The sequence below is a fragment of the Garra rufa genome, chromosome 1 (assembly GCF_049309525.1).
Source record: "Garra rufa chromosome 1, GarRuf1.0, whole genome shotgun sequence".
Classification (NCBI taxonomy): domain Eukaryota; kingdom Metazoa; phylum Chordata; class Actinopteri; order Cypriniformes; family Cyprinidae; genus Garra; species Garra rufa.
In genome coordinates, this window is record NC_133361.1 from 35,047,315 (window position 1) to 35,068,202 (window position 20,888).

The following is a 20,888-nucleotide window of genomic DNA, read 5'->3' on the forward strand; positions in this document are numbered from 1 at the left end:
ACTGAGATGTAAATTTGCATTTCTAAGAACATATCAGACTTTTTCCCCCTCAAAATTGGACTTTATAACTCACAAATGCGAGTTTATATCACAATTCTGAGTAGAAAAATGTCAGAATTGTGAGACAAACTCTCAATTCTTAGAACTTTTTTCCCTCAAAACTGGACTTTATTACTCGCAATTGTGAGTCAAGTCAGAACTGAAATGTAAGTTTGCAATTCTAAGAACATATCCGTCTTTTTTTCCCTCAAAATTGGACTTTATAACTCACAAATGCGAGTTTATATCACAATGGAGTAGAAAAAACTCAGAATTGGGAATTCTGACTTGAATTATGAGACAATAAACTCAATTCTGAGAACTTTTTTCCCCTCAAAACTGGACTTTATAACTCGCAATTCTGACTTTATAACACGCAATTACGAGTTCAGTCAGAACTGAGATGTAAATTTGCATTTCTAAGAACATATCAGACTTTTTCCCCCTCAAAATTGGACTTTATAACTCACAAATGCGAGTTTATATCACAATTCTGAGTAGAAAAAACTCAGAATTGTGAATTCTGACTTGAATTGCGAGACAATAAACTCAGTTCTGAGAACTTTTTTCCCCTCAAAACTGGACTTTATAACTCGCAATTCTGACTTTATAACACGCAATTACGAGTTCAGTCAGAACTGAAATGTAAATTTGCATTTCTAAGAACATATCCGTTTTTTTTCCTTAATTGGACTTTATAACTCACAAATGCGAGTTTATATCACAATTGAGTAGAAAAAAACTCAGAATTGTGAATTCTGACTTGAATTGCGAGACAAACTCTCAATTCTTAGAACTTTTTTTCCCTCAAAATTGGACTTTATAACTCAAAAATGCGAGTTTATATCACAATTGAGTAGAAAAAAGTCAAAATTCACAATTCACAATGAATTGTGAGACAATAAACTCAATTCTGAGAACTTTTTTCCCCTCAAAACTGGACTTTATAACTCGCAATTGTGACTTTATAACACGCAATTACGAGTTCAGTCAGAACTGAGATGTAAATTTGCATTTCTAAGAACATATCAGACTTTTTCCCCCTCAAAATTGGACTTTATAACTCACAAATGCGAGTTTATATCACAATTCTGAGTAGAAAAATGTCAGAATTGTGAGACAAACTCTCAATTCTTAGAACTTTTTTCCCTCAAAACTGGACTTTATTACTCGCAATTGTGAGTCAAGTCAGAACTGAAATGTAAGTTTGCAATTCTAAGAACATATCCGTCTTTTTTCCCCCTCAAAATTGGACTTTATAATTCACAAATGTGAGTTTATATCGCAATTCTGAGAAGAAAAAAAAAGTCAGAATTGGGAGTTCTGACTTGAATTGCGAGACAAACTCTGAGAACTTTTTTCCCTCAAAACTGGACTTTATAACTCGCAATTCTGACTTTATAAAACACAATTGCAAGTTAATTCTGTTCATTTTTATCTCAAGTTTTATCTAAAAAAATGGTGAATTTATATATTTATAATTTAATGTGGAGTATTTCCTAAATATGTAATATACTATATTATATTCTCCACATAAATAGTATAACAGACATTCAGGGGTTGTTGTAATGGTGCTGCTTTTTATTACATACAGTATTCATCATTTTGCATTATTGCACATTTAAGTTAGCTGTACAAACAATAGTGCAATTGACTATTACACGTGTAACATAATAAAGGTACCATGCAGCATACAAACCGTCTAAAGCATCAGAGGTTGTCGTTCGAGTTTTGTTACATGTATGACAGTGGGCGGAGCTGCCTGCAGCTAAAAAGTGACACGAAAAGAACACACAAGCATGTGACAATCGCTACTGCCATCACAGGGGCTGTAGGAGGAACATGGTTTGGGCAAAACAAAACAAAATAAACAACATTGACGACATGATTGCCCTCCACCTTTGAATTTCAAGTAGCTGGTAACCTTTTTTCAGATTTGTATTCAGGCAGACTAACCCTGCCCTAGAGCAAAGACACATTTAGGTGCACAACCAAAAATGTAAATACTATGAATGCAGGAAAAAATGAGCCTGATTATAGAGTATGAGTGAATTAAAGATTGTACAGACTGTTTGACAGGCACTAGTGGCTCAGGCAACCTAAAAGCCCAGTACTGAAAATGGGCTCATACTCAGGACGACTGGGCAGGTTTTATTGCTTCAGTAATAGTTTGGCAGTCATTTAATGGGGGTAAACAAGAAAACGAAGGGAAAAAAGCCCCCAACCCCTAGATATTTGGTCCATGTGACTTTAAAAGGGGCAAATGACTCCTACTCGATCTAAAAAAAAAAAAGTTACTTGCCATATGTAGACCTCTTGCGACAGGGGAAAATTAAATGACAAATAACCCCCCCCAAAAAAGTAAATAAACATTATGACATCATACTTTAACTATGACACCATTTGCTCTTTTGCAATTATTTCAATGCAAGCACTAAAATACAAATACAGGTCTTTATGAAAGATATATAAAACAAAAGTAAAAAGGACAATACAAAGTCACTTCCACACAAAGTATACAACAGACAGCCATAAATAAAACTAGTAGAAAGTAACACACATTAAAGGAGGACAATATGAACTCTCAGCAGATTAAAAAAGCCAGCATAAGGCTTCAAAACAAAAGCACAACTGACAGAGGCTACAAATTATAGGATAGTTCACCCAAAAATTATTATTCTGTCATCATTTACGCACTTTCATGTTGTTCCGAACCCTTTCTGTATTGTGTGGAACACAGAAGAAGATATATGACCCTGGACCACAAAACCAGTCATAAGGGTCAATTTTTTGAAACTGAGATTTATACATCTGAAATCTGAAAGCTGAATAAATAAGCTTTCAATTGACGTATGGTTTGTTAGGATAGGAAAATCTGGAATCTGACAATGCGATAAATCTAAATATTGAGAAAATTACCTTTAAAGTTGTCCAAATTAAGTTCTTAATAAGGCATATTACTAATCAAAAATTAGGTTTTGAAATATTTACCATAGGAAATTCATGGAACATGATCTTTACTTAATATCCTAATGATTTTTGGCATAAAAGAAAAATCGATAATTTGGACACCATTTACTTTCATAATATGGAAAAACCAGAAATAAATCTTCTTTTGTGTTTAGCAAGATGAAAGAAACACAGGTTCGGAACAACACAAGGGTGACTAAATGATAACTCAAATTTTCATTTTTGGCTGAACTATGCCTTAAATGGAAATGTTCTTTAAAATACGGGTTGACGATGTTGCATATCAATAGTGTTGATTATTTGTCTATCTTCAGTGTTTGAAAAAGTGTTCGAGAGGTCTGGGAAGCTTGGTTTGAACCAAAATTGTTTTTTTTTTTTTTTTTGTCAAAATGTCATTTACCTTCACAGGTACCAGGCTGCAAACGGGTGTCTAAGTTAGTTGGTTTTAGCCGGATCTAAAGATCCGAGGCTGTTGTGGCTACAGGACGCACAGTGCAGAGTTACTGTAAGCTAACAGCACGGTCAAGCAGCACCAGGTCGGGCTCAAAGCATTTCACAAATACACTCACATCATACAGACGAGCTAAAGATCCTTTGGTTTCTACAGCTTAAAATGTTCAAATCCGTCTCTCACGCACACACGCACCACCGTCGTTTTCGGTAATGGACAGTTCTGAAGGGCGACGTGAAAGTGACTTGCACCTGCTTTGTTTCAAGGTTGTGTCCGGTTTGATGAATGAGTTTAATGGTGATCCAGGCAGGAGTCTGGAAAGGAACGTTTAAAGCAGAGTGTTTTTGTGCGAGTGCAATGCCAGCGAGTTTGTGTTGTCTTCCTTTAGGGAAATACAAAGACATCACAGCAAAAAAATGAAATGAAATAAAGAAAAGAAAAAGTATTTTTGTCATGTTTTCCGATAAAAAATATAAACATCCTTTAAACGAGGTATATTTACATGAGAAGCAAAATAAGAAGCAGAACCTTAATTTGATATTAATTCCTTGAAAAGTTAGTCTTAAAATTAGTCTTAATACTTGATGAATTTAAGGAAAATTAAAATGTGTTTTAATTTTTTAAAGCAAGTAAAAATAGATTCATGTTGTTTTAAGGATGTTTAATATGGAAGCCTGTTTCTGCCACTGAATAAAAAATAAATGTATTTTTTTAAAAAAAGGTAATTGTTACCTTTTTATCTCGCAATTCTGACTTTTTTCTTGCAATTGAGTTTAAATCTAGCAATTTTTTTTCTCCTTTCGCTTTGTGAAATAAAATCGAAATCGCAAGTTGTAAAGTTTTATTTTCTCACAATTGCAAACTTATTTCACACAATTCTGAAAAAAAAAATCAGAATTTTTATAAACTCAATTTTAAGTTTTATTTTCTCGCAATTGCAATTTTATTTCATGCAACTCAGAGAAAAAGGCAATTCTGAGAAAAATGACAGAATTTCGCAATTACGAGAAAAAAAGCCAATTGTGAGAAAAAAGTCAGAATTGTGAGTTTATATCACAATTTGGAGAAAAAAAGTCAGAATTTTTCTTAATCTTAAGTTTTATTTTCTAGCAATTGCAATTTTATTTCATGCAACTCGGAGAAAAAAGTCTTGCATGAATTGCATGTTTATATTGGGCAATTGCGGGAATAAAAAAGGCAACTGCGAGTTTATATCATGCAATTACAGGAAAAAGGCAATTCTGAGAAAACGCAATTGTGAGAAAAAAAAGGGAATTCTGAGAAAAAAGTAATAATCGTGAGTTTATATTGCGCAATTGCGAGAGAAAAAAAGCCAATTCTGAGAAAAAAAAAGTCACAATTGTGAGTTTATGTCACGCAATTGTGAGAAAAAAAGTCAAATTTTTTATAAATCTCAATCTTAAGTTTTATTTTTTAGCAATTGCAATTTTTATTTCATGCAATTCAGAGAAAAAGTCAGAACTGCGACTTTATATTGGACAACTGTGGGGGGAAAAGGCAATTCTGAGGGAAAAAAAAAAGTAAAAATTGGGAGTTTATATCGTGCTATTACAGGAAAAAGGCAATACTGAGGAAAAAGTCAGAATTGCGAGTTTATATCTCGCAATTGTGAGAAAAAAGGGAATAATCGAGAGTTTATATTGCACAATTGCGAGAAAAAAAAGCCAATTCTGAGAAAAAGTCACAATTGTGAGTTTATATCACACAATTGCAGTTTTTATTACATGCAATTCAGAGAAAAAGTAAGCATTGCGACTTTATATTGGGCAACTGTGGGGAAAAAGGCAATTTCTGAGAAAAAAAACATCAGAATTGCCAGTTTATATCGTGCAATTGTGAGAAAAGGCCAATTATAAGAAAAAAAGTCAGAATTGCGAGTTTATATCATGCAAGTGCGAGAAAAAAAGTAAATTCTCAGAAAATTTCTCCAAATTGCAACTTCAAAAAAAAAAAAAAAAGCCAAATTGTAAGATAAAAAGTCGCAATTACCTTTTAATTTGTTTATTAAGTGGCGGAAATGGGCTTCCATAGTTTAAATATTCAAATACTAAAAAACAAGGCAAAAATACTGCTTGAGAAAAAGATTTTTTGCGCTGTTCATCTCTGAAGTCAGGCTTTCATGCTCTCTGTGATATTTGGCAGGCTCCCAGGTGGCAGGGGCCCGGTTGAGGGCCCCATGTCCTTTCTGGATTTGGCTGGCGGTATAGCAATTGAGTTCCTGAACCTGCTCTCCTGTTTGTGGCTCCCTGGACACCTTCCACCCGTCCTCCTTTCCACAGCATCTGCTCCTTTCAGTCTCATCTGAGTTCGTCCTCTTTGCAAAAGCTCCTCACAGGGAAGCGATCAGTCAGGACTGCATATGCACGTGTACATCAGTCAGAGTCGGTGTGTGCGTGTGGGTGCGCGCGAGTCCTTCTCTCTTCACACCGGGTGAGAGGGGAGCTCAAGTAGGGAGGGGTGGAGCTTAGGGTTTGTCTCCATGGAGATGCAGTCATCCTTGCCTAGCTGGCGACGGGTGGCACTGAAGTAAGCATTCATCAGCTGCATGATCTCAGTCAGCTGAGAGAGAGAGAGAGATGACTTGAGTAAATTTCCACTGTAAAACATGTGTCACAGACATATTGTCAGTGCTAAGCATTTTACACTAGTACAATGACTTGGTTATACTCTAGGAGGCTTTGTACACCAAACTTAGAATGGTTCTAGATGTATTAATGTTTTTGAAAGAAGTCTATTATGCTCACCAAGGCTGCATTCATTTAGTCAGAAATGCAACAAATGAACATCTGTGAAATATTATGATGTAAAAACTGTTCTATTGTAATATATATTTAAAAATGTAAATTATTCCTGTGATTTCATTAATCCAGCCTTCAGTGTCACATGATCCTTCAGAAATCATTCTAATATGCTGATTTGCTGCTCAAGGAACATAAATATTATTAATAAATTGAAATTAATATTATCAATGTTTATAACAGCTGTGCTGCTTAATATTTTTGTGGAAAACTGATCATTTTTGTCAGGATTGTTTGATGAAAAGAAAGAATCAGCATCTATTTTTTTAAATAAAATGATTCATTCCATGCAATTTTTTTTGTAAATAAATTAATATATAAAAACATGAACATCCTTTTTGACAAGGACAATTTACATGAAAAACAAAATAAGAAAAAGGAATTTAATTTGAGATCGATTCCCTGAAAGTAAAGTCTTGTTGTTTTAAGCATGTTTAATATTGAAGCCAGTTTCTGCCACAGAATAAAAAACAAAAAAAAGGCAATTGTGACTTTTTATCTCATAATTTTGACTTTTATAAACTGACGTATTTAAACTCAGAATTGCAAGTTAAGTCAAATTCTGAGGGGGAAAAATTATATTTTCTCAGAATTGCACGTTTATATCTTACAATTAATAATTAATAACTTGCAGTTGTTTGTTATAAAGTCAGAATTGCAAGAAAATCCACAATTCAGACTTTTTTTATTCTTTTGTCGCAATTTTAACTTTTACTTACAATTGCGAATATCATGCAATTCTGAGAAAAAAGTCAGAATTGCAAGTTTATATGTGACCCTGGACCACAAAACCAGTCATAAGGTAAAATTTTACAAAACTGAGATATATACATCATATGAAAGCTCAATAAATAAGCTTTCTATTGATATATGGTTTGTTAGGATAGGACAATATTTGGCCGAGATACATCTATTTGAAAATCTGAAATCTAAGGGTGCAAAAAAATCAAAATCCTGAGAAAATCACCTTTAAAGTTGTTCAAATTAAGTTCTTAGCAATGCATATTACTAATCAAAAATTACATTTTGATAAGTTTACAGTAGGAATTTTACAAAAAATCTTCATGGAACATGATCTTTACTTAATTTCCTAATGATTTTTGACATAAAAGAAAAATCAATAATTTTGACCCATACAATGTATTTTTGGCTATTGCTACAAACATACCCCAGCGACTTAAGACTGGTTTTGTGGTCCAGGGTCACATATCTCGTAATTCTGACTATAACTCACAATTGAGATTTTATCTCTCAGAATTCAGGAAAAAAAATTTAATTACAAGTTTATATCTCATAATTCTGACTTTTTTTTCTCACAATTGCAATTTAATTTCACAATTCTTAGAAAACAGTCAGAATTGCAAGTTTATATCTCGGAATTCTGACTTCATAACTCAATTCTGAATTTATATTATATTTTATATGTGAGAAAAAAAGTAAAAGCTGAAATATAATCGCTACACACATATATATACACACACACACACACAAACAAACACACACATACACAAAAGTCCATTTAAATAAAATCCGAAAGCAACTGACAGTTGCACTTTTTATTGACTGCCATTAGAGTGGACCAGAAATGGCTATAGGCGACTGCTGACTGGACGTCATTAACAGTGTATGTGTGAGCTAGCAGAGATGTCTTGATCTTGCATCACTCAGAAGGCAGGCAGATGTGAAGTCAAATGGTTTGGCATGAAAACTCGAGAGATCAGGTTAAAGTGCACAGAAGTGACGGCACAGGATGGGCGTGAGCCTGCAGCTAATATCAGGAGAAGATAGACTGGTTGTCTCAGTGTTTCCACATGTAAGCACACTGAAAGACACACAGCTGGTCTGACCTGTATTGTTCAAGTACTGGAAAGAGGTTTGTAGTACGCATGATACTAACACATTGACGACAACGTCTTTCTAGTTAAGAGCTATCAGAGGTTACATGTTTCATATGTTAACACATTTAGGAATTTACAGAACATGCATATGTATTTTGATCTAATACTCTGCCTTGGCTAGTTGTATATGCTTGCCCTATAATATCTCGAGTATTTTGGCCTAATAGTATGCATGATGCTTGCATGAAACTATGACTGATCTATATATTATATATTCCATGTATATTAAAGTCCATTTAAAGCAATATTAAATGTGTACAGAAAAACGTGTTATTATCCACCCAGCCAAATTTCTATGATAAAAAAACTACAGGCGAACTACTGATGCTAATGTGCTCTAATTATTATAGTGTTAGTGTAGGGCCCAAGCTCAGTGGCTCCAGTGCATCATCGAGACATGATTTAAAAACTAACTCCACAATTCAATACTACATAGTTCGCAATCTTTGTGTTTTCAAGAATACATTTATAACGTGTTCAGAAATAATTCTCTGATTTTTTATTTTAGATTTAGTCACTTTAGTACTTTAGTTGCGATACTAGTTAGGGATATTGATGATACATGACTATGCTGCCTGCTTACTTTGGAGGTCTCGAAGAGCAGATCTCTGTCTCCTGCAGTGATCCTGAATGTGTTGCTATCAGAGACGCCATAGGAACAGATCTGACCAATCGGCAGAGACTCCAACGCTTCAGCCTCACCCTGACGATACAGAGACACACAGGAAGCCGCCACACCCAGCCATAACTTCTGAGAGAAGCTTCCTGTTGAGCTCTATGAGAAACAGGAGGATGATAGGTACAAACATTTAAAACCTTTCAATGTTTTAAAAAAAACTGCATTGAAAATTTTATTACAATTCAAAATAGCTGTTTTCTATTCGAATATATTTTAAAATGTAATTTATTCCTGTGATGGCAAAGCTGAATTTTTAGTATCATTACTCCAGTCTTCAGTGTTACATAATCCTTCAGAAATCATTCTAATATGCCGATTTGCGCTTAAGTAACAAGTCTAATCAATAAAGAAAACAGTTATATTGCTGAAACCACTCACTATGTAGAAGTCAACTTCATAGAGCGTGCAGCCAAACCCGGACCACTGTCTGGCGATGGTGAGATAGGCGGCCATGCTGTCTCTGCGACTGTATCCCGCCAGGGCTTTCCAGCGCTCCAAAATGGCTGACATCACCACAGTTCCCTCTTCCCTTAGTCTGGCTCGGAGTCTTTGGTCCTGTTCCTGTCGCCGCTTGTGACCCCACAATGTCCCAGCCAGCAGACCCCCGGGGAAGGAAGGGCAGCCAGGGGGATCAACAGGGGCCAGTAGGGCCCGGGCCTCTACCACTTCAGCCGGAAAGAGCTGCTCCAAAGGCGGGTACGGCGAGAGGGCGCTGAAATCTCCCAGTAGACACTGCAATCGCAACGCTGCCAGGGAAAGGAGGTCATCCTCACAGGCTGGCAGCTGCCCCCGCACCACCATTTCATGACACTGAGACAGAGAGAGAGAGAGAGAGAGGGAGGAGGAAGTCAAACAAGGGAAAGTTTACAGAGTTCACTAATGTGCTGTGTTTGTATGTTTGCTTTTCACTGGACTGATAAAGACATCTGTCCACACAAGTGTGAAACTAGTTCAAATTAAACAGAGAGGAAGAATTGGAAAATCCCTTTCTTTTTCTACACCCGATCCATTCTCTTATGTTTAATGCATATATATATATAATGTCTCAAATGGATGTCTGCAGACAGATCCAAACTGGGTTGGCAGCAGTCGTGTTACTCTAACCCTGCTTTTATTGTCCACCAGGAACTAAAGACTTGTAATATAAATGTTCAGAGGAAGATATTATGGATGCTCATTTCCCCCACTGAATAAAAAACAAAAAAGTTAATTGTGACTTTTTCATCTCACAATTCTGACTTTTTCTCGCAATTCTGACCATATTCAGCAATTCTGACTTTATTTCACACAATTGCAAGTTTCTATCGCAATTGCGAGTTTATATCCTGCAAATCTGACTTTATATCTAGCGATTGTGGCTTTATTTATTTCTATCTCACAATTTTTACTTTCTTGGAACTGTGAGTTTATATCCCACAATTCTGACTTTATATCTCATAATTCTGACATTGTTTCTTGCAATTGGGAGTTTATCTCTTGAAATTCTGACTTTATAACTCACAACTGTGAGTTTCTACCTCCCAGTTCTGACTTTGTCGCAACTGTAAGTTTATAACCCACAATTTTGACTTTATATCTCTCAATTCTGAATTTTTTTTGTAATTGCAAGTTTATATCCTGCAATTCGGACTTTATAACTTGCAACTCTGAGTTTCTATCTCCTAATTCTGACTTTCTTGAAACCGAGTTTATATCCCACAATTCTGACTTTATATCTTGTAATTCTGACTGTATTTCTCGCAATTGCAAGTTTATATCCCGCAATTCTCACTTTATTTCTCATAATTAAGTTTATATCCTGCAATTGACTTTACATTTTGCAATTATGACTTTATGTCTTGCTATTTTGAGATTATATCCTGCAATTCTGACTTTATATATTAAGATTTTCTGGTAACACTTTATTTTAAGGATCAGGAATTAGACGGTAATGAATGACTAATAACTGCATTTGTAAATGACTAGTTATGGACTTGTATGCCATTGCAAGCGATTTATAAGGCCTTTATTGGTTGTTGTCTTATTTTTGTCTTATAGACCCTTTATACTTGTTTCTGTCCTAACAGTGTATTAATTAGCTAAACATAAAACAAACTAATAGCTTGTATTGTGTGAATTACACACTTTATAAGTTCTCAATACACTATGTGAATGTGTAGCTTATAAGTATAAAATAAATATAGAATAGGCATTTCATTACAGACATTTCAATTAACAGAAAAACACTTTTACACAAAAGCAGTCTTTCTAGCAGTTGTTCCATACTAATAAATGATTTAAAAACTAAATATTCCCCATTCCCTGAATTTATTAATAGCTAACAAGCAAATTTCTCACTAATACATTCAGTATTACTTCAGATTATGTTCCCTATTCTAAAGTAGAAAAGAGACATGAATGTTTGCAGATGTGTCTCATCTGTAGTTTGTTTAGAATAGGGAACATACTTTAGAATAGGGAACATAATCTGAAGTAATACAGCATTTATTAGTGAGAAATGTGCTTGTTAGCCGTTAATAAATTAAGGGAATGGGGAATATTTTGTTTATTAATCATTTATTAGTATGGAACAACTGCTAGAAGACTGCTTTTGTGTAACTGTTTTTCAGCTAATTTAAATGTCTGATGAAATTCCTATTCTATATTTATTTCATACTTATAAGCTACACATTTGCATAGTGTTATGAGAGCTTATAAAGTTTGTAATTTGCACAAAACAAGCTATTAGTTTGTTTTATGTTTAGCTAATTAATACACTGTTAGGACAGAAACAAATATAAGGGGTCTATAAGACCAACATAAGACAACAGCCAATAAAGGCCTTATAAATAGCTTGTAATGGCATACAAGTCAATAACTAGTCATTTACAAATGCAGTTATTAGTCATTAATTACTGTCTAATTCCTGATCCTTAAAATAAAGTGTTACCGAATTTTCTTTCTCACAATTGCAAGTTTATATCTCACAATTCTGAGAAAATTAGTCGGAATTGCAAAATGTAAACTTTTTTGAGATAATAGTCAGAATATTGTGAGATAAAAAGTTGCAATTACCTTTTCTATTTTTTATAATCAGTGGTGGAAATAGGGTTCCATAAGATATCCATTATTAGCCTTTAATAAAACACATTCCACTCAATGCCATTTCTCTTTTAATCAGACTTTTTCACCATAGATTTTTTACTCAACAGACAAGGCACCTTTATAGTTATATCGCTTTAGTTTTACAATGGAGATGGTTTCATAGCTACTTTACAGCATTTAACAGGAAACAAAATCATTGATGAAAACTACAAAATTCTGGTATAAAGTCACTGCAGCAAGACAATAGTGTCATTATTCAGCTCCAGTCAGTTCAGTGTTGATTCAGTTCAGTTCAATAATTGTGTAAAGGTAATTCATCATGAAACAAGTTCAGTTCAGCGACAGCAGTGTCATTATTAGGCTGGAGTCATTTCATTAACACTTCATTAAAAGTGTGAATGTTGCTAAATTCACAAATTTCAATGATCTACTTTCAGTTTTCTCATTTCCGTCAGTCTCTTGTCATTTTACCTGCTCATAGAGGAAGAGGTACTCAATGCTGTCTGTACTGATGCTGTCAGTGTCCAGCAGACAATACAGTTTAAAGCAGAGTCGGCACTGGCAGTCAGAGTCTGGATCTTTAGCTGACAAACTGAAAGAAACACAGACAGAGATTTGTTCATGAAAAATGCACATTATGTATTACAGGCTTATTATTTAACCATTTATCAAGCACCATAAAACTATGTCTTTGTCTTAAACTATGTCTGAGTCTTCAAGTAGCTCTTAAAGACTTGTCAAGCAGGGCATGACGATAAATGAAATCCACCAACGTTTCCTAAACACACAACTAAAGTCACCCCAACAGAGCTATGTCATCATTCTGAACCATATGACTCACCCAGATTTGCTAAGCTTTTTCTGCTGCATGTGCAGTTTTGCACACGCGGGTTTGTTTGTGTGTGTGTACACATATATGAGTGTGAAAGAAAGACTAGGCGTGTGTCCATGAACCCTCTGCACCGAGACGTGCAGAAACACACTTCCCAGAATAAAGCGGATGCCTTGAATTCTGGCTGGCTTGGCTTATCTCTCCTTCAGTTTGCTTTCCACATCAGTTAATGCTCATGACATCAGTCTCACCTTGAGAACCCTACTGGAACACTGAATACTAATAAAGAGCTGCTTGTCCATTCTCACACTGTGTGTGTGTGTGTGTGTGTGTGTGTGTGTGTGTGGGTGGGTGCATCAGGGGGGTTGGTTAAACTGTGCTAAAGTGCTGGGAAAGTGAATAAATCAATGATGAAGACACATCTACACTGTACTGTGGTGCTATCGTGGATAGATATATCATTGTAACTTGATATATACCATGGTACTGATTGATTACCATATTCATTATATAAGGTCTTTACATAGTACTTAAAAAATACCATGGTATTATCATGGTTAATGTACAAAAACATGGTATTGCTATGGCACCATGTCCAACAAACTGTGTGTTATGTTCAGGTCAGTACATTTGTTGTATCATACGGAGTAAATAGTTTGAAGATATTTATTAAAAAATATTTACTTTTCAAATCTGGTGATGACGTCAGCGATTATGGTGCTGCCTCCGACAGCTTTTTCCCAGCATGCATTCTGCTCAAAAAGAGCAAATGTGTTTCGGCTGTCCTGCAGCCCGAGGCGTTCCGCCATCTTCCTCACAACCTGGACAGAGAAAATGAGATTGAGTAAGGTAAAGTTAGTATTATTTAATGTATTACAGTTTTTATTCATATTTTAAATTAGCTTTTATTATTAGATTTGGAGGCTTTTACATTTTCGTTACAAATTTTTTCTATTTTAGTTTTAGTTTCGTTTTCCTTACACTACCAGTCAAATATTTTTGGACAGTAAGATTTTGAAATGTTTTTAAAGAAGTCTCTTCTGCTCACCAAGCCTGCATTTATTTGATCCAAAGAACAGCAAAAACAGTAAAATTCTGAAATATTTTTATCATTTAAAAGAAGAACAGCATTTGTCTGAAATCTTTTGTAACATTATAAATGTATTTATTATCACTTTTTAAATAAAAAGTATTAATTTCTATAGTTTCGCATTATATATTTTTGACTGGTAGTGTAGCTGCCAATTTCTTTTAAATTAACTTTTTTCATTTTATTTATTTTAGCCTTATTTTAATTAACAAAAAGAACATCAACAGTAATTTTTTTGTTTTAGTTAACAATAATAACAATTTCTTAAAAGAGAAAAAATTGTGTTAAATTAACAGAGCTAATTATTAAATGTATTTTCTTACATTTTTGTTGAAGGATATTTGCAAAAACAAAATTCGACATTGCTAAATTAAATACACTTATAAATAAATACATCTGTCTGGTTCTTATTACTTGTGTGCTAATGATTAATCCTTTGTGTGCCAATGGCGGCACATGGGCTTAAGGTTCCCAACCCCTGCTATAGAGGAAATGATTGATGCAATACCTCATTAGCCGTGGTGTGCGAGGTGATCGGTATCTGGCAGCAGCCCGGTCCAGGGTAGTGCACGGTACACAGTATTTCCTGTCTTCCCATGAGCCCCTGGATCTCCTCCCACGAGGGCACACACTCACGGCCGCGCGTCTTCTCCAGAGCCTGGGCTATGAAGGATGCGTAGCTCTCCACCTCCGGGTCAACACTCAAACTTTGAACCCTAGTAGCAAAAGAAAGGTATTTAAAAAACTTAACAGGGCCATTTCCATAATTGCACATTCAAACCACAAAACTTCCCTCCAAAAATCAGAGTGAAGTTGTGTGGCCTCTCTGTTTAGTTTATCTATTTGCGATATAAAGTGTCAGCCACTTGGTAATCACATGCATGGCGGAGGCCCTATTTGTGTTAAGTAAACACATGCGGGAAGCGTCTGGGGGCCTCAGGAGAACAGAAACCTGTCCGTCTCTATTACAGCAGCCGCCTCTGTAATCAAAGCCCTGTGGTCAATGCACCATTTCCTCATGGCACACTCGTTTATTTAGCCATTCTCTTATTTTCTTTCTATCCTCCGGGCCTGGCAGTACTTTAGGAGTCAATTAGCCATGGGATGCAGAAAGCATCATGCAGTTTCCCAAGCCCTCAAGGAGAGGAAAAGAACAAGCGAACAGGAAGTACACTTTTCAATCCAGTCACACGACCGCAGGACCGGAGGCAGTTGTCCATGTTTATACTTGAGGACTTCTAGGTAACATTTATGTGTGTATGTTCAGATCCGGCTGGTGGGTTGATCAGTGTACACATCTAGTACGTTTTATAGATTTGTGATGTGCAAAACTCACCTCTTCAAGTGAAAACGCAGGTATTTGAGTATGCTGGAGCTGGGCAGGAAGGTGCAGCTCATGCAGGTGAGCAGCTGCCAGTATCTGAGCTGTGGATTCGGCTGTGTCTGCGTCTGCGTCTGCGTCTGCGTCTGGACATGTGAGTTGGTGACGCTGGTCTGTTTGATAAGCTGGCAGTAGAGTTCATCTCGGAGCGGCCGGAGGTCAAGGCAGGTCTGGAGGATCCCCTGTATGAGAGGAATGGGCTCACGGGCAGACTCCAACTGCTGAAGGCAGTTAAAAAGCCTTACCGCCTCTTCACGGATGGATGTGTAACCTTTACCTGCCATATCTAAGAAGAAAAGTGAGAGAAGGTTACGGTTAGATTCTTTATTTAGCTACTCAGAATGCCTTCGACGTACTTTTTGCATGTCAATTAGTTTTTACATTCAGAGTGGCAGCCCATATATATGGTAAGTCAGATGCTGAGAGCGTGATAGATCAACTTGAAGCATTTTTTTAATATATATGTTTGGAAAGATGCAAAATGCATCAAGAACAGCTTACATAGCCAAATGTAACCCTGGACCACAAAATCAATCATAAGTAGCACTGGTATATTTGCCAACAATACATTGTATGGGGCAAAATTATCAATTTTTCTTTTATGTCAAAAATCATTAGGATATTAAGTAAAGATCATGTTCCATGAAGACATTTTGTAAATTTCCTACCATAAATATATCATATATTTTGATTAGTAATATGTATTGCTAAGAACTTCAATTTGGACAATTTCAAAGGCGATTTTCTCAATATTTTTTATTTTTTTTGCACCCTCAGATTCCAGATTTTCAAATAATTGTATCTCAGTCAAATATCGTCCTATCCTAACAAACATTCAAATTAGTATGAAACATACACTGTGATAGGATTTATTTTCTATTGTGACTTATATTTGAGTGAAAAAGCTTTTTGAACAAGAAAAAAAAAAAAAAAAAACGTAGGATGGGACTCTAGGATGGGATTTTATCCATTGAGAATTGATTAGTTCGTTGGAAGGTTGGTTGTTTTTTGCTACAATTTCATGTTACCAAGTTGCTGGAGGTAAAAGATCACCAGAGAAGAGATTTTCTGTTGCAAAAGTGAGAAGACTAGGGCTGGGTTTTGACAGATTTCACGATTTGATTAAATTTCTGTTCAATAGCTTGCAAATAGATTAGAATCTGATTCTTTTCGATTCGATTTGATTCAATATTGATTATTTTGGATATATAACAGGTACAGTACATGGCAAATTTTCTTAGGGACACAAAAAAAAAAACTCTCAACTGACACTGTAAAATATACACAAGAGTCAGTTGGTGCTAATTTACTCTAATATTGACGGCTAAAATAAACTGATTTGTATACAAACCCCTAAATTACACTCAATTTTATTTATACTCCAATTAGTTTTTTTTAAGTATAAACATTTAAATGGTCTTAAAAACTTGACTGATTTATTCAGTCAATTTAAATACTGAAGAACAGTAAAAATTATAATGAATATGTAATATGGTGCATATATTTAGCAAAATTCTCCTCTCTAGAGTTCATTTTTCTAGCTAAATAACAAGTCTATGGTCACCGAATATGTTTTTTCTGAGGTAAATCTGGCGTTATGTTACATTTTTTACAAGCTGTTACATATTGACCTCTTTGTGAGACATTTATATTTTTGATTAAGTAGTGAACTTCAATTTTTAAAAAACATGATGTGAACATATGAGTAATTTATAATTTAACACTGCAATACTTTGAATTGCCAGTTCTGATTTCATGGTGAATTCAAAGAAACAGGAGATCAAAAGCAAGCAAGACTAGAGCAAACATCAGTACTGGTTTTAATATCTAAAGGAAGCTGAGAGCTTAAAACTGCTTGAAAACAGATGCTGAGTTTCCCTTTGCTTCTGCTTGACAGGTAAATATTACTTGGTGACCATGGTTACATCAAACCGGCAGGGTTGTAGAAAGAGTGGGTGCGTCTAATCTGATTGGTTGATTGAAATGTTCTTCATGTGAGCAGTAGTGTATATATGTGATAAATGCGTGCGTGTGTGTTTGACTTACGTGTGTGGTGAAGGCTGCCGTAAGAGAAAGGCAGCAGTGGGGCGTAGAGGGGGCTCTGCGTGTACCTCAAAATAGGATTATGCTCATATATGTGTTCCACAACCTCTGGATTGAATTTATTCTCCTATAAAAACAACACACATAAAGATACATAAACACCTTGAAATAAACTCAAGACAGATATACCTGCTGTGTATCATTATGTCCCCATAAACACATGACCTCTTCGCTATGGTGTTCATAATGAAATGATAAAATGACGTTTTATATGGAAATGCTGTGTTTGGGAAAACGGCTAAGGGCGAGATGAATGAAAGGGAAAGCAATTTCGGCTTACAGATGGACTTGACAACCCTGGTCAAGGTCTGCTCTGTGTATGTGTGTATAATGAAACCTGCTGTGTACATTTCAAGGGTGAATAAGGGTAGTTTATGTTTGATGTGGGGTGTTTGCTTATAACAGAACCATGATGAACCAACCTAAGAGGAGTTAAACGTGACAAAACCTCCAGCCATAACCAATTTATCTCTATGTCAGAACTATATGTGACCCTGGACCACAAAATCTGTCGTAGCACAGGTATATTTGTAGCAATAGCCAAAAATACATTAAGTGGATCAAAATGATCAATTTTGTGTTTTTATGCCCAAAATTATTAGGATATTAAGATCATGTTCAATGAAGATATTTGTAAATTTCCTACCGTAAATATATCAAAACCTAATTTTTGGTTAGTAATATGCATTGCTAAGAACTTTTAAAGGCGATTTTCTCAATATTTAGAAATTTTGCATCCTCAGATTTCAGATTTTCAAAGAGTTGTATCTTTGTATCCTATGCTAACAAACCATACATCAATAGAAAGTTTATTTATTCAGCGTTTTGTGGTTTACATATCTTCTAACTTCTACTGCATGGTTATCATTTAAAACAAGCAATAAGACACAAATCTAGCGTTGTTTAACAAAAACTAAATTGAGAATAAAGAACAGCCTCTTTATCTTATTGTTTCAATATTTAATATCCATACATATCTTATCTATAAGAGATATATAGCAATCAGCAGGGTCATTTAGGGGTCTGGGCACTTAAGTTTCAACCATTGCGGTTTTCACGCCTGTCTGTCTGTATGTTTATGTGCGACCTCAATGGGATTCCGGGGAGTTCTGTGGGCTAGCAACTAGCATCCTATTAATACAGATATATCCAAGAGCGCCGGCATTACATCATAACAACAGGGTTATTCTGAAGAGCTACTCACTGCGTTCGAAACTATTTCAAGAGACACGGGATACGGAGGAGCACATCTATAAGTGTAAAATCACTAGCCAACAAACTAATAATAATATACTGGGGCAGAGAGATGACAGTGGGTGGAGTTTAAATGGTTTACACAGCGTGTCTGTATATGTGTGCCATCCTGAACATATCTTTGGGAGCTAAACTGCCAAAAATCATTTATGTGATGAAAAATACAGTAAAAGCTGTAAAATTGTGACATATTATTAGAATTTAAAATAACTGTTTACTATTGGAATATATTTTAAAGTGTAATTTATTCCTGTGATGCAACGCTGAATTTTCAGCATCATTACTCCAGTCTTAAGTGTCACATAATCCTTCAGAAATCACTCTAATATGCCGATTTGCTGCTCAAGAAACAGTTTTTTTGCTTAATACTTTTGTGAAACCTTTTGCAGGATTCTCTCATCAAAAGTCTTTTGTAACAACATAAATGTCTTTCCTGTCACTTGTGATCGATTTAAACCATCCTTTCGAAATAAAAGTCTGTGTGCGCAACATTCATAATCCATCTTGATATATGTTGATATGCTGTCATGTTTGTTCTCTCACCTCAATGTCTCGTATGAGGAGCTGTGTTGGCGTCTCGACCGGTGCTTTGCTGTCTATGACTTTCTGTACAGCACACGCCCAGTGCACCGCCTCATTGTAGTGCTTCGTGAAGAGTCTGTAGCAATGTTTGCGTCCATACACTGTCAAACTCCAGTAACCTGTCACACAAACACATGAAAGAGGCCTATATTTAGTGCAACTCTTCAAAAGCGCCATTGAACAAAGTGGAGCAATACCTAAAATAGCATCTCCTAACAATTAGGAGAGTACATAAACAAAGAATTAAACAAACATATGCTTATACTGTTTCTGATTAAAGACATGTTTCACGTGTCTGACCTGAAGTAAATGTATTCAGATGTTCTGAGACAGATTTATATATGAGGATCTTACTAATATCTTGTTTGTCCCACTTTGGTAGTCTAAAGAATAAAGCTTTGGTTCAAAAATTGGGTTTTTAAAGACACACCAACTCTTTACAATCTCCAAAAAGCCCGCCAATCTCTCTAGACTGTTTGGGGGCAAGTGTTCGGTCTACACAAGCACTCACAAAAAGCAAATGAAACATTTCACAGCAGAACAACTCTGTGGAAATTAATTTCTATGATTATTTCATGGTTACATTCCCTGATATTTCAAGGTTTTTAAGAACCAATGGGTGTTCTAGAATGTACAGGCCAAAATATTTGCCATCCACTGTAAACATCTCCAATTTCTTTGGCGCATAATTGTACCTCGTTAATGTTTTCATTAACAGATCTGTTTTACTCTGTGTACGAGCCAAAGCATTAGCCATGATATTATATGACAGCTTGTTTGTTAAAAGAAGAAACTGTTTCTGTGCTGGATAATGAATGACTCCTGACCAACCGCTGCCCTTGTACACACACACACACACACACAGACACACACACACACACACACACACACACACACGCACACACAGCTTTACTTTCAGACATACACACACACTTTTATCTAGGAAAGTCCCTAAAGTTAATCTGGGAAAAGTTCAGAGTTTTGTGGACAGTGCTGGTTGAAAGTTTGTGTCTGTGTGATTCAGAATTCCAGTTAAAAATGTGCCATGTGAACACACACACACACACACACACACACACACACACACACACACACATATATACAGTATGACTAAGTCTGTCTGGTCATTCCCTACATCTTCCCAGACAACAATGCCTCTCGTTTGTCTGCGTTCATTTCTCTTTCGTTCTTCTCAAACAATCCTGCATTTCATTTCCTCTATCAAAGTCTTCCCACAAGAAAGATTTCACGCCAATGCCGACAAGAGATCAACAGGTCTCACGGATGCTTTGTGCCAGTGATCTGACCAAAAGATCAGCTCTTTCTGAAAAAACGTGCGTCACTGTGACTGAAAATCCTAAAATAGTAAGTGAAATATTGTGTTTATCTTCAACTGGACTCTGACAGCTTGGCTCACACCATTTACTAACCAGGACATGACACAAAAAAATTTCTGCAGGTTTTATGAAAACTTTTTAAGACCAAGTAAAGAAAATGTAAGGAATAAATTAAAGAAAACATATCAATACATTCTTTAAATGTAATTTTTTCAGTGATGGAGATTGGTTGGAAATTCATTGCTTGCTTTAAAGACTCATTATTTACTGTTGAAAAAAACAGCATATGCTGATTGGGCATGTTTTGAAACATGGCAGCTGGTTTGAACTGGTATAAAATGGTCCTTAGTTGATCATGAGCTGGTTATA

The 20,888-nt window shown here is 35.6% G+C and overlaps 1 protein-coding gene across 1 annotated transcript in view; it reads right to left on the reverse strand.

Annotated features, from left to right (window-relative positions):
• Window positions 1-1,599: 1,599 nt before the first annotated feature.
• Window positions 1,600-20,888, reverse strand: part of plekhh3 (pleckstrin homology, MyTH4 and FERM domain containing H3) — a 54,485-nt gene continuing 35,196 nt past the window's right edge. The window contains exons 5-13 of the mRNA XM_073839249.1: window positions 19,144-19,301; window positions 17,290-17,413; window positions 15,199-15,529; window positions 14,371-14,578; window positions 13,457-13,593; window positions 12,412-12,532; window positions 9,235-9,666; window positions 8,761-8,952; window positions 1,600-6,040 (exon numbers count right to left, since the gene is read on the reverse strand). Of these exons, the coding sequence (XP_073695350.1) occupies window positions 5,903-6,040; window positions 8,761-8,952; window positions 9,235-9,666; window positions 12,412-12,532; window positions 13,457-13,593; window positions 14,371-14,578; window positions 15,199-15,529; window positions 17,290-17,413; window positions 19,144-19,301 (1,841 nt within the window). The 3' untranslated portion in view covers window positions 1,600-5,902. The remainder of the gene's footprint in view (window positions 6,041-8,760; window positions 8,953-9,234; window positions 9,667-12,411; window positions 12,533-13,456; window positions 13,594-14,370; window positions 14,579-15,198; window positions 15,530-17,289; window positions 17,414-19,143; window positions 19,302-20,888) is intronic.